The sequence below is a fragment of the Oncorhynchus mykiss genome, chromosome 29 (genome assembly GCF_057628025.1).
Source record: "Oncorhynchus mykiss isolate SJ-2025 chromosome 29, ASM5762802v1, whole genome shotgun sequence".
Lineage (NCBI taxonomy): Eukaryota > Metazoa > Chordata > Actinopteri > Salmoniformes > Salmonidae > Oncorhynchus > Oncorhynchus mykiss.
Genome location: NC_143050.1, coordinates 36179786 through 36198554, shown reverse-complemented (window position 1 = coordinate 36198554; position 18769 = coordinate 36179786). Strand labels below are relative to the sequence as shown.

General features: G+C 43.4%; 2 protein-coding genes across 3 annotated transcripts in view; both read right to left on the bottom strand.

Moving 5' to 3' along the window:
* vcanb (versican b) overlaps nucleotides 1-4858 on the bottom strand; it is a 33002-nt gene extending 28144 nt beyond the window's left edge. For both annotated transcript variants that reach the window (XM_036967200.2, XM_036967201.2), the window contains exon 1: nucleotides 3610-4858. In XM_036967200.2, the coding sequence (XP_036823095.2) occupies nucleotides 3610-3628 (19 nt within the window). In that variant the 5' untranslated portion in view covers nucleotides 3629-4858. The remainder of the gene's footprint in view (nucleotides 1-3609) is intronic.
* xrcc4 (X-ray repair complementing 4) overlaps nucleotides 4593-18769 on the bottom strand; it is a 27196-nt gene continuing 13019 nt past the window's right edge. Inside the window, exons 7-8 of the mRNA XM_036967303.2 lie at nucleotides 15914-16058; nucleotides 4593-7446 (exon numbers count right to left, since the gene is read on the bottom strand). Coding sequence (XP_036823198.1) covers nucleotides 7341-7446; nucleotides 15914-16058 — 251 coding nt within the window. The 3' untranslated portion in view covers nucleotides 4593-7340. The remainder of the gene's footprint in view (nucleotides 7447-15913; nucleotides 16059-18769) is intronic.

Genomic DNA, 18769 nt, shown 5'->3' with positions numbered 1-18769 from the left:
ACCTCCTTGCTCGCACATGCTTTTTCAGTTCTGACCTCAAATTTGCTATAGGATTGAGATCAGGGCTATGTGATGGCCACTCCAATACCTTGACTTTGTTGTCCTTAAGTCATTTTGCCACAACTTTGGAAGTATGCTTGGGGTCATTGTCCATTTGGAAGATCCATTTGCAACCATGCTTCAACTTCCTGACTGATGTCTTAAGATGTCGCTTCAAAATATCCACATAATTTTCCTCCCTCATGATGCCAACTATTTTGTGAAGTGCACCAGTCCCTCTTGCAGCAAAGCACTCCCACAACATGATGCTGCCACCCCCGTGCTTCACTGTTGGGATGGTGTTCTTCAGCTTGCAAGCTTCCCCCTTTTACTTCTAAACACGACAATGGTCATTATGGCCAAACAGTTTTATTTTTGTTTCATCAAACCAGAGGACATTTCTCCAAATAGTACAATCTTTGTCCCAATGTGCAGTTGCAAACCGTAGTCTGACTTTTTTTTATGGCGGTTTTAGAGCAATGGCTTCTTCCTTGCTGGGCGGCCTTTCAGGTTATGTCGATATAGGACTCATTTTACTGTGGATAGAAATACTTTTGTACCTGTTTCCTCCAGCATCTTCACAAGGTACTTTGCTGTTGTTCTGGGATTGATTTGCACTTTTCGCACCAAATTATGTGCATCTCTAGGAGACAGAACGCATCTCCTTCCTGAGCGGTTTGATGGCTGTGTGGTCCCATGGTGTTTATACTTGCATACTATTGTTTATACAGATGAATGTGGTACATTCAGGCGTTTGAAAATTGCTCCCAAGGACGAACCTGGCTTGTGGAGGTCTACAATTTTTTTCTGAGGTCTTGGCTGATTTCTTTTGATTTTCCCATGATATCAAGCAAAGAGGCACTGAGTTTGAAGGTAGGCCATGAAATACATCCACAGGTACACCTCCAATTGACTCAAATTATGTCAATTAGCCTAACAGAATCTTCTAAAGCCATGACATCATTTTCTGGAATTTTCCAAACTGTTTAAAGGCATAGTCAACTTAGGTTATGTAAACTTCTGACCCACTGGAATCGTGATACAGTGAATTCTAAGTGAAACAATCTGTCTGTAAACAATTGTTGGAAAAAGTACTTGTGTCATGCACAAAGTAGATGTCCTAACCGACTTTCCAAAACGATTGTTTGTTAACAATACATTTGTGGAGTGGTTGAAAAACAAGTTTTAATGACTCCAACCTAAGTGTATGTAAACTTCTGACTTCAACTGTATATTATTTTTTTAAGGAACTCAGTCGGGATCTCAACTTACTGTTTAGTTAGAATAGTATAATACACAAGGTGTAAGTTAAATATTTGGGTATGCATCAGCAGTTTTTCACTTGTGTTGTCGGTCACTGAGTTACTCAATTAGCCACGCCAGCTAACAATTTTTTGCTTGGTAAAGTAGTCTAAGCAGCTACTTAAACTTGTAGTAATCATGACCAAATACGGACCACGCAGGGCACGTGCCCAGGGGCCCTGACCTCCAGGGGGCCCCCATTGATTTTGTTAGTCACTCTCACTCAAATATCATTAACATGGCATAAGTCATGTGTAGAAATGCAGGTAATTCACTTTAAAACTGCAAAAAAGTGTATCTCCACCCCATGGCAAAATGAGTAGAATTCCATGAAATATGTTCTAAATAAAAAATGGTGGGGCGCTGCTTTGATTAAGGTGAGTAGTATTGTAACAATCAATGAAATGACACACTGTGACAACCGCTTCGACAAGCAGGGACAACATCAGTCCAGCAGCTCCGTGGACACGGGATTAAGACACACACACCTGGCTGAAACTGGGGACGACTTCACTACAGACGATCCCGCGCGCAACTGGACAGCTGCCTGTGACGCGCGCGCCACTCGGAGGCGTCCCCGAAGTCGAACAGATAAACTCGCTCGCCTCGCGCTCAGCCTCAACAGCTGTGCTGACAGAGGACAGCTGATCACAGATAAGGTTATCTGTGTGAGAACATAAATCAACCTGGCCACCATAACACTGACATCTCTCTGGTGATAAATCACAGCAAGCAAAGCGTCAGACATGTCAATGAACAGATATCGATGTGAAACGGCAAATCGACTCGTATCCCTCTCTGATTGCAGTCAGGGAAGGAGCTCCAAAAGTAAATGGTTCCATGTCCCTTATATAGTGAGAGGTGATAATACAATCATATTGTCACACAATAGTCATTTTATACAAGCAACTGTTCCAGAACGCAATGGCCTTGTGTTAGGATGCAGACATAACAGGAGTCTATGAAAGGCCTTGACATCACAGATGAACGGAGCATAATGCTTAAGAACAGCTCACCCCAATGCTGCCACAACAGTAGACATGGTTCTTGTTGTTTAGGCTTTCAGTGTTGAAAACCCTACATGCTAAACTTGCTTCAACCTACTTCACTTCAATACAACAATGAAATGATTCAGTAAAACACAAACGCAGAGCTAGGGAGCCATAGTCAGGGCAGGTTCCAGACATAAGCGACCTAAGCGTTTGCTTCGGCCTCTGGCCACTAGGGGGCCCCGACTCAAAACAAAATATATAAATTATTTTTTTAAGGAACTCAGTCGGGAGCTCAACTCACTGCTTAGTTCGAATAGTAGAATACACAAGGTGTAAGTTAAATATTTGGGTATGCATCAGCAGTTTTTCTCTTGTGTTGTCGGTCACTGAGTTACTCAATTAGCCACGCCAGCTAACAATTTTTTGCTTGGTAAGTTAGTCTATGCAGTTACTTAAACTTGTAGTAATCAGGGCCAAATACAGACCCCGCAAGGCACGTGCCCAGGGGCCCTGGCCTCCAGAGGGCCCCCATTGATTTTGTTAGTCACTCTCACTCAAATATCATTAACGTAAGTCATGTGTAGAATTGCAGGTAATTCACTTTAAATCTGTAAAAATGTATCTCCACCTCAAGGCAAAATGGGTATAATGGCAGGGAATGTGCTTTAAAACCGCATCTGTGCCCTATGCAAAATGAGAAGAATTCCATGAAATGTGATATAAAGAAAAAATAGTGGGGCGCTAGAGAGTAGCATTGGAACGATCAATGAAATGACACACTGTGACAACCGCTTCGACAAGCAGGGACAACATCAGTCCAGCAGCTCCGTGGACACGGGATTAAGACACACACACCTGGCTGAAACTGGGGACGACTTTACTACGGACGTTACCGTGCGCAACTGGACAGCTGCCTGTGACGCGCGCCACTCGGAGGCGTCCCCGAAGCTGAATTGATAAACTCGCTCGCCTCGCGCTCAGCATCAGCAGCTGTGCTGACAAGGTTATTTGTGACCAGCTCATCGGTGATCAGCTGTCCTTTATCAGTGTGAGAACATAAATCAACCTGGCCACCATAACGCTGACATCTCTCTGGTGATAAATCACAGCAAACAAAGCGTCAGACATGTCAATGAACAGACATCGACTCGTAGGCTAAGCGACGGGAGTAACCGCAGTTTGTTTGAAAGGCATAATAAAACAAACCTTAGTATATGGTAAAATACAATATGCCTACATAAAAAAAGCAATTCAATTAACATTTATAATATCATACCTTGGGTCCTGATATCCATCAAGTAAGTATTCGATCTAGTTTCCAAAGAGCCCGGGTTCCAGTCCCAGAACAAGGTCCAGAAGAGTAGATTAGCGCACAGATGTTTTGGTCCCAGCTGTTATAGCGCTCTCTTTTCCTCTCTCTTCGGAGCGCAGTCTGCTCGGTCATTCAACTAGGAGTCTCCTCCACTCTGCCTCGGTTGCAAGTTCAAATCCTTCTCACACCCGCTACTATTATCTGTCACCAGCAAGAGGAGGGGCACACGTCCTACACCCCAATGTTGATACCGCCCCGTATCAGAAAACAGAGAGAGAGAGAGAGGTGGAAACTGAGCTGCACTTCCTAACCTCCTGCCAAACGTATGACCATAATAGAGAGAGAGAGACATTTCCCTCAGATTACACAGACCCACAAAGAATTCGAAAACAAACCCAATATCGATAAACTCCCATATCTATTCGGTGAAATCCCAGTGTTCCATCACAGAAGCAAGATGTATGATCTGTTGCCACAAGAAAAGAGCAACCAGTTAAGAACAAACACCATTGTAAATACAACCCATATTTCTGTTTATTTATCTTCCCTTTTGTACTTTTAACTATTTGCACATATGGCATTTGAAATGTCTTTGTTCTTTTGGAACCTTTGTGAGTGTAATGTTTACAATACATTTTTATTGTTTATTTCTCTTCTGTTTATTATCTACTTCACTTGCTTTGGCAATGTAAACATATGTTTCCCATGACAATAAAGCCCTTCAATTGAATTGAGAGAGAGAGAGAGAATTTATGCTCTATAACGTTCAATGACTCAGTAGGTCGCTGGCGGAATCCCAAACTCCGGGAATAATTTCACAATGTTTTCAATGTCTTCCGGGATGCGATATAAGACATGTGTAGCTTTAACATACACATTCTGTGCGTAGAATAGCCAGAACCGATCATTACCGAACCACAGTTAACATACTAAAGACCACAACAACGTTTGTTATACTTCATGTTGTTAACCTACGTTTTTATTACACTTTACTCGTGTTTCATACACATAAAGAATCAACACTTCTCTTCATCATACTAAAAACAGCACAAAGACTTATCTTTACACAGTTAATGTTTTGTCCATATCGAGTACAAAAAGATCCCCTTTGTTACAGCATTATAAATTATTATAAATTTGCACTACAAAAAATATATATATGTCTAATTCCCTTCTCTCTATATAACGGTCTCCTTGACTTCCTCTGTGTAGTAGTGGGCTGGGCTGAGTAGGGACAGTGATAGAGAAGGAGACGGGAGGGAGTGGTGGAGGATTAACAGCGAGATGGAGGCTGGAGAAGAGCGGGAAGTAATACTGGTAGAGGAAGGGTGGCTGTGCAGAGGTGTCGAGCTAGGTATTCAGGCTTTTGTTCCAGCCTTGCTAGAACCCGATGCGACATGTCAAGGTCCTGGTGGTCCTTAGGTTAGGTAGAGGAAGGGGTAGGACGCGAGCCAGGACCTTGACATGCTCAGTCAGGTTCTAGCAAGGCTGATTAGTAGAACCAGGTGTTGGCCACCCCTGTGTAGAGGGATAGAGAGACTGAAGCAACCCACTGAGAACACAGTGGTTGAACCGATGTTTCAACGTCATTTGTCAACCTATTGCGGACGTGGAATCCACGTGGAAAGCACATTTGGATTTTCAAAAAGTAAACTAACGCGGTTTTCATCACATTTCAACAAGCATTGCAAACATTGAAATTAGGATAAAGATTCAACTTAAATACTAACCTGACTAACAATCTAATTTCAACATAATCATCAGAACTTTGTAAATGTTGAAATTGTGTTGAAAACTCCACATAGAAATGGTAAAAATCTTTTTCATCCTATATTTGTTGTTTCAATGTTAAGAGTACAATGGTGTTTGAATCAAAGTCAACGTTTCAACATCATGCCATCAACCTAAATAAAGAGGTGCACTACATTACCAAAAGTATGTGGACACCTGCTCGTCGAACATCTCATTCCAAAATCACGAGCATTAATATGGAGTTGGTCCCCCTTTGCTGCTATATGTTGGAACATTGCTGCGGGGACTTGCTTCCATTCAGCCACAGGAGCATTAGTGAAGTCGGGCACTGATGTTGGGCGATTAGGCCAATTGGACTCTAGTATTTCCACTGCTCCTAGAGTCCAATGGCAGCAAGCTTTACACCATTCCAGCATACGCTTGGCATTGCGCATGGTGATCTTAGGCTTGTGTGTTGCTGCTCGGCCATGGAAACCCAGACGATTTTTATGCGCTACGCGGTTCAGCACTTGCCAGTCCTGTTCTGCGAGCTTGTGTGGCCTACCACTTCTCAGCTGAGCCGATGTTGCTCCTAGACGTTTCCACTTCACAATAACAGCACCTACAGTTGACCGGGGCAGGTCTAGCAGGGCCAAAACTTGACAAACTGGCTTGTTGGAAAGGTGGCACCCAATGATTGAGCTCTTCAGTAAGGCAATTCTACTGCCAATGTTTGTCTATGGAGATTACATGGCTGTGTGCTCATTGTATAAACCAGTCAGCAACAGGTGTGGCTGAAATAGCCAAATCCACGAATTTGAAGGGGTGTCCATATCCTTTTGTATATATAGCGTATATTGACATAAAATGTGAAGCCACTCCAACAATTCCTGCCTGAACAGCGACTCCTACAGGTATATGAGGGGTAATGCACTTCAGTGAGAACGAGTCTATCATCTAGTTGCCTACCTCCATGTATCCTACTTAGCTTTGGAAACAAGCTTGTATATGCTGAGCTATCATGTCAACACAGTTAGACATCGATCAACTTTCATACTCATCTGCGTAGACTACCATTGAATCGTTGAAAGTAACTCCTCTGACAATAGCTGTACACTAAAATAAATAATTAAAACAATATATGTTGATTAAATTGTACAATTGTAAGGCAACCAGCTGCAATAGGATTGTGAGCTTGCCAAAACATTTTTCAAAACACATTTTCTGTCTGTTTGCAAAAAAAATATTTAAAAAATGCTTTGTGCTTTCAACGACATACTCTCGCAGAGTTGTCTCCATCGTTTCCTTGGAGCTGGCGTGCTCGGTGCCCTCCTGGCAAAGCTGTTCCAATTCAGCATCACATTGCGGTTTATCAACGCACCTATACATACTGCGGACAAGTTTGACACCGGTGTGCACATCAATAGCTTCAGATTAAGGTAACTTGTTAGGAGGGTCGAAGAGCCCCCCCCCCCATGAATTTAAAATGTTCCCTCGGTCATGTCCTCCTCGAGCCGGGCCTGGATGGTTACCTTACAATTGTACGCTGAATATATATTTATTTATTTATTTTACACTGTATGTGAAAGTACATTCCGACTCACGTTAGATTTATGTATGCAGAGTGAAACTAGGTATACTATCCATAGTTGATTGGATCTTTGTCATTTTAAAATTAGTTACCATTATCACCATAAATAGGATGCCAAATTCATGATATTAATAATACACTTTTACATTTGGATCTGTAAGGTGGAAGGAATAGGATGGAAGCTCCATCACCGCACTGTTTACACCTATCCAGATCTTTCAGATTTCCAAACATCGAAGGGGTTAATTAGGGGAAGGGGTTCTAAGAGAGTTGGGACCGGCTGATAGAGTGACAGACGAAAGTGATGGAGGGAGAGAGAGATGAAAGGAGTGAGGGAGGGAAAGAATTTGATTGAGGAGTGAGTGGTTAGAACTCAGATGTCCTCAAACAGGTCCTCAGCATCAGGAATGACATCACTAGAATGCTGGGGAGCCTGGTCCTTATTGGCTGCTGCTCTGGATGATGGCAGGGGGTCCCTCCTGGCCAATAAAACAAACAAAAATGTCAGTCTAATCCAAGCAGGAAAGCAATGACTGTTGCTGACTGTACTGATTATTAAATGTATTGCGTCGGGGTGTGTGCAAGGTTTTCTTTTCTAACCAATGGCTGTCTACCTGTATGGAAAACCACTTTGAATGCATACTCCTGACATTCAAACCTAGGGCTGTCTGCACTTTTCGACACATAAGTGCACACACAAGCACACACACACCATACAGACAGACAGAGGAGAGAAGAGCCCTATACTATGAATCAGGTTTGAAGAGTTAGCGAGGTAACTTTGGTCAAGTCTGAGTTCAACTCGGGATAACTGGTACCATGAAAGTGGCTGACTTTTTAGCCAGTTAAAAGTATTTGGCAACAAATGTTTCAGAACTTACCTTCTCCGGGGGTAGCTAACTCCATTTATCCCAAATGAAGTGTCTGAGCTGCGGGTTGGGGACCAATGAAATCAGATACCCTCCCTCTTGCAAAGATTGCTTTTAGGAGACCGATTAATATAATATTTAATCAAATGTTTTTGTGTGTATCATTATTTTTAATGTCTATAACAATACACATTTAGTAATGACAGCATTTGCTTTCCAAACTATGTTTTTCGTGCGTATTTAGAAATTTGCTAAAGGCAAATTGACAGCCGCAACCAACCATAGACATACAGTGCATTTGGAAAGTATTCAGACCCATTAACATTTCCCCACATTGTTACATTACAACCTTACTCTAAAATGGATAGAATAGTTTTTTCCCCTCATCAATCTACACACAATACTCCATAATGACAGAGCAAAAACTGGTTTTTAGAATTTTTTCATTTTCAAACCCTCCTCATATTAACCCTGGAAGTAGGGTTGCAGAGGGAGGGTATATTACTGGTAACTTTTTCAAAAGTTTACCAGTAAACTTTAAGCATTTTGGTAACTTTTAAGTAATTTTGTGGCCTTTTGGGGAATTTCAGATTATCACAGCTGTCTAATTATCTCCGGCCATATCACATATAAAATCTATAAAATAATCATATAAGACGATATTAAAATAAAAAATAGATTGGCAAAGCTGTCAAACATGATGCTAAATATAAAGCATCAACTTAGTGAGTAACATTGGTGTTTAATATGAGGGTTTCAACATAAAAAAAATTAAAAACATGTACACACTTATTTGACTATGTCAACATGTTTTTTTATTGTAAATGTTTCGGTGTCAAACTGGTGGCAGTTGTGAAAATAATCTACAGTTGGAAGAGTTGCAGAGATGAATAAAAAATAATCCATTGTTGATTAGATACATTTATCAATCACTTGGCCGTTTCCTCTTGAACCTTATGGTCTTTCTACTAGAAACTCATGGACAGATATAAAACATTTCTACGGTATATTAATACGGCATTCTAAAGTTAAGTATAAGTTACCATAGTTACCATTGCCTGCTACTACCAAAAGTTCCAGTGACTTTAGCAAATGATCAGTAGTTTTGCAAGTTGCCTGGAGGCAACACACACAGGGAGATATTGATTCCATTATAGAGTGCATGCAGGCAGGCGCACACCACACCACACCAACACAACCCATTACCATTCTTACCCCGAATGTTCAAACACCTGTAAACCATTTACACACTCCGAGCTCTCTCCTTTGTGGAAATAGTTGGGAGCAGGTTTTGCAGTGCTGTGTGCGCGCTCGCACGTCTTTGAGCTGAGTCACTTCACTGTAACACACTACAGTAACTGCTAACGAGTAAACAGGTTTGATACACATCGCTTTAACAGAGCTATTGGTCATATGCCGAACTGACAGCAGACACTTGAAACACATTAAAGGGACACATCGGGATTTATCTACTTCCCCAGATTCAGATGAATTTGTGCGTACCATTTTTATGTCTCTGTGTCCAGTATGAAGATGGGAGGTAGTTTTGCGAGCCAATGATAACTAGCGTTAGCGCAATGACTGGAAGTCTATGGGAATCTGCTACCATGCTGGATGTCTATGGGAATCTGCTACCATGCTGGATGTCTATGGGAATCTGCTACCATGCTGGATGTCTATGGGAATCTGCTACCATGCTGGATGTCTATGGGAATCTGCTACCATGCTGGATGTCTATGGGAATCTGCTACCATGCTGGATGTCTATGGGAATCTGCTACCATGCTGGATGTCTATGGGAATCTGCTACCATGCTGGATGTCTATGGGAATCTGCTAGCAGATAAGCATAGATAAGCATAGACTTAACGCTTGTTAGCAATTTGCCCTGGCGCTAGTTAGAAACTTCCTTCAAAACTGCACACGCAGACATAAAATTATATCTACGAGTTCATCGGACTCTGGATAAATAGATAAAGGGCCTCATTGCCAAACTCCTGAGGTATCCCTTTAACACGATTAACTCACGTCCTTCCACCCTCCAGCAGTCCACTCGTTAAACACAGCCACAATATTAATGAGGGCTAACAGTGTAGACAGAACTGGCACTGTCATAATTGTGTGTGTGTGTGTGTGTGTGTGTGTGTGTAGATGAAATCAGCAGTCTTGATTTCTTCCCTACTGAAAGTACAGAAGGAGGGAGCGAAATATAACCATGGCTACAGCAGCAGTCAGCGCTTCACTGTGCAGACGGAAAAGGTAAAACAGAGGGAGAGAGAGAATAAAGTAGGTGGCTGGTGAGTTCTCTTTCCTCAGGTGCATTCACTTTGAGGAGCTCCATTTGACCTCACCCAATTGCTCCGGGTAAATAATCTCATTAACAAAAGGCTCACCTCTGACCTTTAGCCTCTGACTGACAGGCCACCGGTGTGTGTGTGGTGTATGCAGAGAGCAACGCCATCCAACTTGTTTTCAATCATTATCACCAATATGAGAAAATAGTAACACCCATGGAAACACACACACACACACACACACACACACCAGTAACCTTACCCCCATCCCCAAGGTTAATGTTTCTGTATGAAACAGAAGGTAGAGCTGACTGATGTAAACACAGATTCCTGTCTCTGAACCTCAGATGGAGAAGGTTAGTGTGTGTGTGCGTCAGTCTTTAATAGTTTGTGCCAAGTATTGTTTACAAACCCACGCAAATCAGCACCATGCAGCCACACACACACACGAGTACACACGAGCAAACACATAGCGCTGTGTCAATACCTTGTCTTGTAGTGATTATCGGTGCTGATGGTTTACAGGGCTTGTACGTGTGTACGTGTGTGTGTGTGTGTTTTGGGAACTGCAGTATAATCTAGACCAGAGAGGGTTAGTTTGTCATGGGAAAAATCAGCCGAGGCACAGCAGAACAGTAAACGGACAGATCCACATTCTCTACAACTCAAGCCCCACTGAGTATGACACCTTTTACACCAAGAAATGACACAACATGCAACAATTTCAAAAGACTGTACTGAGTTACAGTTCATATATGGAAATCAGTCAATTTAAATAAATTCATTAGGCCCTAATCACATGACCAGGAATACAGAAATGCATCTGTTGGTCACAGATACCTTAAAAAAAGGTTGGGGCGCGGATCAGAAAACCAGTCAGTATCTGGTGGACACCATTTGCCTCATGCAGCGCAACACATCTCCTTCACATAGAGTTGATCAGGATGTTGACTGTGGCCTGTGGAATGTTGTCCCACTCCTCTCGCGTGAAGTTGCTGGATATTGGTGGGAACTGGAACACACTGTCATACACGTCGATCCAGAGCATCCCAAACATGTTCAATAGGTGACATGTCTGGTGAGTACACAGGCCATGGAAGAACTGGGATATTTTCAGCTTCCAGGAATTGTGTACAGATCCTTGCGACATGGGGCCGTGCCTTATCATGCTGAAACATGAGGTGATGGCGGTGGATGAATGGCACAACAATGGACCTCGGGATCTCGTCACGGTATCTCTGTGCATTCAAATTGCCATCGATAAAATGCAATTGTGTTTCGTTGTCCGTAGCTTATTCCTGCCCATACCATAATGCCACCGACACCATGGGTCACTACTTCCACAATGTTGACCTCAGCAAACCGCTCGCCCACACTCGTCTCAGACCATCCCGCAGGTGAAGAAGCTGACGCTGTTTAATTATATTATTGATATGCAACACCTGTCAGGTGGATGGGTTGCCATGGCAAAGGAGAAAAGCTCAGTAACAGGGATGTAAACATATTTGCCCAAAACATTTGAGAGAAATACACTTTTTGTGCAGATGGAACATCTGCAGATGGAACATTTCTGGGATCTTTTATTTTTGCTCATATTGCGTTAAAACTTTTGCCCAGTATAAGACTTTCTCGAATCAAAGCCCCTACTGGACTGTCAGTCTGTGCCCGATCTCCTTAGCTTTACCCAGAATCTTCTCTTAAATATCCAATGTCCACACAATACTTTATTAAAATCAACAGACATGTGATCTGATATTTAGACCACACTGTGCTTGTATATCAGCAACCAACAAGAACGCTGAGAAATAAACAACAGCTTTCAGAACCAAGAGCAGCAGTTAAAACATGGTTTCGGGTCTTATTGTGCCAAGAGTTAGTTCTCTTGCAGCTGACGTATAGTACAGTACTAATCTTCCCATGACCAGCTGGACCGCCTGAAGCTACCTGGTGTGATTCTTGATTGATATTGACATTGTACTGCATAGTAGAGAAGAGTTTGCAAGTAAGCATTTCATTTTACCGAGCGCACGTGATCAATACACTGATTTGATGTGCGTGTGTGTGTGTGTGTGTGTGTGTGTGTGTGTGCGTGTGTGTGTGTGTGTGTGTGTATGTGTGTGTGTATGCATGTGTGCCGCCTGAAGCTACCTGTTGTGTGTGTGTGTGTGTGCCAGCATGTGTGTGCGTTTTAGTCTAAAAACACAATTAGCAGTACCATAAAACCAGAGAGCCTGCAGGAGAGCAGTGGCATTTTAACACTAATAAAGTGAGTTGCAGTGTAGATGTGATAGGGCCGGAGGGTGGCCAGCTGTGGTGTTTTCCACGGGTTGTCCTCAAGCACACTGCAGGAGTGGAAAGTGTGAGGTCAGCTGGTTGGGTAAGTTCAGGAACGGCCGAGTGGGCAGCTACAACGTGGAGCGACTATGGGCCAACAAATATACTGTTTCGTTCTGTTGAATCTCCTCTCTTTCTCCTCTACTCCCTTCTCTTGTCCTCTCCGGGTCGTTCCATAACATTTCAGCAAACCATGACACCCATGTGTTTTTCCCCCTGTTCACGGACATTTGTAATTTAAGCTGTTGGGTTTATATCCCATCCTGCATCCTGATATTACCAGGTTGACCACTAGATGGGGCTGTTCCTGCTATTTGGTGATCATTGTTAATGGGATAGTTCACCCAAATTACAAAAGTAAATACTGTTTTTCTTACCCTGTAAGCAGGCTATGGACCAGGTATGACAGCAACCCATGCTTGGTTTTGTTTAGCTGGCCACAGTTTCAAATGCAAACTTTGACAATTTCTTTGGATTCCTCATGTCTAACTCAATAGCTAGGTTTTCATCCAATTGGCTACAGATTTTCATGTGAATATTCTCAAATCTGCATAGAAAAAAGTGAATTTTCCCACCAGAGATGCGTTTCCATCACATTTACTTGTTACAATTAAAAGGCTGTGAGTGATGACGGTGTACATAAAACACCTTTTGGCGGTTAAACTCCCACGCAACGAATTAAAAAATCCAAGTTAAATGGTTTTCCAATGCATTAAAAAAAAACTCTACTGATGGTTCTCACAAAAATATATAGCGTGTGCAAACTCTAGTATTGGCATGTGCAGTGTTGCTTAGAGCACCCATATAGCCTACATGATGAGATTATTGTTATGGACAAACTTAGGAACTTAAAACTTACTACCCTCTCCACTACTGTCCCGTCGATGTGGATAGGGGGCTGCCCCCTTTGCTGTTTCCTCAAGTCCACGATCATCTCCTTTGTTTTCTTGACATTGAGTGTGAGGTTATTTTCCTGACATTCAGTACAACAGTTTTCAGCTGTGCTAACATAATTGCAAAAGGGTTTTCTAATGATCAATTAGCCTTTTAAAATGATAAACTAGGATTAGCTAACACAACGTACCATTGGAACACAGGAGTGATGGTTGCTGATAATGGGCCTCTGTACGCCTATGTAGATATTCCATTTTAAAAAATCTGCCGTTTCCAGCTACAATAGTCATTTACAATATTAACCATGTCTACACTGTATTTCGGATCAATTTGATGCTATTTTGTGCTTTTCTTTCAAAAACAAGGACATTTCTAAGTGACGCCAAACTTTTGAACGGTAGTGTATATTTCAACAAAATAATGTTGCCGGAATGCTAATTGTATCTGTTTCTAACAGAAATGATTTCAGAACAGTCGGAGATGGTGGATGTCGAAATCCTCTTCTGCTTTTTGAGGTGGAACGACCAGTTTCCTCTCTTCTCCTCTCCTCCACTCCTTTCCTCTCTTCGGGACTAGGAGGTAGTATTATTATGTCTTCATCATCTGTCATTGCATGGCAGCCACAAGCAGATCCATGACACCAGGAAGCAATGTCACACAGTTAAGTGTGTGGTGACAGAATGATGAGTAGGAGATCCTTGTCCCCTTCTCCTGCTCTCCTGTCTCCTGCTTTCCTCTCTCCCCTCCACTCATTTCCTTTCTCCTCCTCACATCTCCTCCTTTCCTCCCCTCTTGAAATCAACAGTGATGTGTTAATAGCCGACAGACAACCAGTAGCATTGTGTATTCATCTATCGTTGCATCATACACCATGTTTGTTTAACTATGCCAAGCTACTGTCTGTAGATTGAATGGTCTTTTTATTCAGCGTTTTTTTTTCTCCTAAGGTACTTCTTGTGCTTTTAAAAGCTCTCTTCCAACTCTCTCTGGTGGGTCCATGAGTGACTTAACTCCAGTCAGTCAGCCAACAGTTTGAGCCTGCAGGAGAGCAGTGGCATTTTAACACCAAAAGTGAGCTGCAGCGTAGGGTGATAGGGCCGTAGGGTGGCCAGCCGTGGTAAGGGTTGTCCACTAGCACACTGCAGGGGTGGAAAATGTGAGGCCAGCTGATGGGGTAAGTTCAGGGCCGTCCTAGCAGCCGCAACTAGAACATGGAGAGCCTATAGGTCAACAAATACACTTTTCCTTTTAATCTCCTCTCCTCTTGTTTCCTCTTTTTCTTCTCCTCTCTTCAGGACTAGGAGGTGGTGGCATTATGTCTTCATCGTCTGTCACCGCATGGCAGCCACAAGCAGATCCATGACACTGGGAACGATGTCACACAGTTAAGTGTGTGGTGACAGAATGATGAATAGATTCTTACGAACTAACCTCGTGATCCTCTTTTTGTCCCCATCTCCTCCTCTCAACTCCACTCATGTCATCTCCTCTCCTTCTTCCCGCTGACCAACAGTGATGAGTTAATAGCGAAAGACAACCCGTAGCATTGTGGATTCATCTAATGTCGCATTATACACAATGTTTAACTACGCTAAGCCACAGTCTGTATTATAGGGTGAGTATTTTATTTATAGGGATTATTTAAGGGAATTTAAAAGCCCCGGTCTTCCAACCCTCTCTGGCCGGTCCACTGTTGGCCTGGTGATGAAATGTTTATCCTGCCTGTCATGTGTGAGAAGAGCAGTTTATACATACAGTCGCACATACGCGCAAGTGCGCACGCAAGCACACATACACACATAAACAGAGATGGGTGTCACGTGCTAACAGACATGGTGTCACCATTGTGAGGTGGCAAGAGTGGACCCAGTTTATGACAGCTACCATGTAAATCACACAATCACGTATGGAATTTGGCTAAAAACAGTTTGGTTTTCAAAGCTACGGTAGTTCCCTCTGTTGTGATCCAGTCTTGTTTGAGAGCTCGCCTGCTGCTAGGTGTGTAAAGCTGTAACATGAAGTTATTTTCCCATTCATGAACACAGACAGAATATCAGTGGAAAAACAAGTGCCTTTTACATATCTATGAAAAAGTCTCAGATGCTGAGAGAGAGAGAGAGAGAGAGAGAGAGAGAGACAGAGACAGAGAGAGAGAGACAGAGAGAGACAGAGAGAGACAGAGAGAGAGAGAGAGAGAGAGAGACAGACAGAGAGAGAGACAGAGAGAGAGAGAGAGAGAGAGAGAGAGAGAGAGAGAGAAAAGTAGGGAGAGAGTGAAAAGTAGGGAGAGAGGGGTGGGGAGGAAGAGAGAGTGAAAGGGGGGGGCAGAACAAAGTGACATTCCCATTTCAGAGACGAGAAATACCAAAGCCCAGCGGGGGTGTGTTTGGCAGACAGAAACCAGCACTCAGGATTCAGAACAGATCTACCACACAGATCTACCCAGGAGACCATGTTGGGAAACTCATCGTCATGTCATAGACCTATGTGTTTCTCAGCCACCCTTGCCACTATTTGTGTGTGTGTGTGTGTGTGTGTGTGTGTGTTGTGTCCGTACCTCGGTTTCTGCGCTGGCTCCGAGGTCGGTCTCTTAGCAACAGTGTCAGGAGGTTGCAGGTGGCGGAAGCGGCGTTTACGGGAGGGTGCCACGTCTGGGATGTCATTCAGACTGTCGTCCAATGGGCTGCGGCTACGCGAAGTCCCTGAGGAGAGAAGACACACACACACACAAGTCAAAATACAATGCCTTCAGAAAGTAAACAGCCCGAAGCAACACTGGAATGGCTTCGGAACAATAATGTGAAAGTCCAGACTTGAATCACATTGAAAATCTGTGGAAAGACTTGAAGATTGCTGTTCACCGCCGCTCCCCATCTAAAGTAACAGAGCTTGAGAAAATCTGCAAGGAGCAATGGGAGAAAAATCACAAAATCCAGATGTGCAAAGCTGATAGAGACGTCTCAAAGTGTGAATACTTACGTAAACAAGATATTTCTGTATTTCCTTTTCAATACATTTGCAAACATTTCTAAAATCAAGTTTTCACTTTGTCATTATGGGGTATTGTGTGAAAATATATATTTAATCCATTTTGAATTTAGGCTGTTATACAACAAAATGTGGAATAAGTCAAGGGGTATGAATACTTTCTGAACGCACAGTATATAAATGTAACCTTCGAGCTACTGAGTCACAGAGTCAATACAGAGTCCAATTGTAAGATTGGGTGGTAAACTAAAATGAGTTCCAGACGTCCACAACAGAATGCTTGACTCTACTATGTAAAATGTTTTTTAAAAACACCTACTACATTGCTCGCTACATGTTTCTCAGCTTCTTAAACACACAGTGAACACCAGCAGAGTTTGGGTCTGCAGCCACCAACATCTGGTCTGTTCATGAAGGAAGGAGTTTGTGTGCTCCTCCCTCCCTCCCTCCCTCTCAGGTGTCCCCTTCCTTCCACAGATCAGCACGTTTGACTGATGAGAGGATAGGGAAACGTGCTCAAAGTAGACAAGTGGAGGGAGGAGGAGAGGGGGAAATAGACACATGGATGGAGAAGGGGGGGGTCGGAGAAGAAGAAATCCATCAGCATCAAAACGGCTGCTTGCTTATTAGTCCATTTAGCCAAGTACAGGGGAGGTCATATTCCGGCTTTAGAATTATTACTCATAGTCTAATAAGAGTTCTATTCAGTGTTTAACAGTAACATGAGTCTCTGGTCACTCAGGCTGGCAGTCTGTAAAAACACTGTGTTAAACTGAATAGCCTCATTCATCACATTCGGCAGGCAGGCAGGCAAGCAGGCAGGCAACATACAAGTAAAAGCTAACAACTGGAGTGGGTGATACATTGGGTAAATGGGAGGTCAATCCATGGTGTCTGTAGCAATAATGTGACACCTGGGTCGTTATAAACCGGAGTCACACACAGTTAACGACCCACAGCCACGCACACGCGTGCGGGAGGAGACACACACACGTGCGCGCGCGCAGAATGTGACACCTGGGTTCTGATAAACTGGAGTCACACACAGTTAACAACACACAGCCCCACACACACACAGCCACACACACAGCCACACACACACACACACACACACACACACACACACACAGCTTGGTATGGGGCTAGCCAAGAAAAAAACTGACTGGAAGAAAGATAATAAACTGGTAAAGTGTGTTATACCACACACACACACACACACACACACACACACACACACACACATACACACACACATACACAGTTTATCTCATTCTCATTAGTGAAAACATAACCACTTTGCCCCTTCCCCATTTTCTATGCCCTTCCTGGCAACACACTAATAAACTGACTCATTGTCACGGCAACCAAAGCAACACAGGAACCCGTGTCTATTTCCCCATCAGTCATAGAACACAGCTGTTAGAGGGAGGGACACAACCAATACCTACCTACCCAATACCCCTGCTATAACCCTAATCCACCATCACATCGCACAGCTGGGAGAGACAAAGAGACTTCTAGGGATCTTACCTACCTCCCATATAAGTAAGGTAAATAAAACTCGGTCTGAGCCAGAACGGCCCATTTATAACTACCACTCAGCCCAACAATAACCCTTATTTACCACCTCAATCACAACACACAGCTGGGAGCTCCAGCAGTAGAAGTAGAGGTGTGGTTAGCGGTGTTCCAGGCGGCAGGTCAGAGAGGCCCGCTACACTTCTCACTCACAGAGGGTTACGCAATGATCACTCACTGATGTCATCGCTGGTGCCATCGCTGGTGCAAGAATAACACCAGTCATATAGACAGAATCGGACAGATTCAGTACACACACACACAGGCACGAGTGCACACTCACCACACAGCTATACCATGACTGCCCGTCGTGCCATGTGTAACGTAGATTTACAAGATTCTTGGAGTACCGCTGGCTGGTGTGTTTACGGACATATTCAATCAATCCTTATCCCAGTCTGTTGTTCCCAAGAGGGCCACCATTGTTCCTGTTCCCAAGAAAGTTAAGGAAACTGAGCTAAACGAATACCGCCCCGTAGCACTCACTTCCGTCATCATGAAGTGCTTTGAGAGACTAGTCAAGGACCATCACCCCCACCCTACCTGACACCCTAGACCCACTCCAATATGCTTACTGCCCCAATAGGTCCACAGACGACACAATCGCAACCACACTGCCCTAACCCATCTGGACAAGAGGAATATCTACGAGAGAATGGTGTTCATCGACTACAGCTCAGCATTTAACACCGAAGTACCCTCCAAACTCATCATCAAGCTCGAGACCCTGGGTCTCGACCCGCCCTGTGCAACTGGGTACTGGACTTCCTGATGGGCCACCCCCAGGTGGTGAGAGTAGGTAACAACATCTCCACCCCGCTGATCCTCAACACTGGGGTTCCACAAG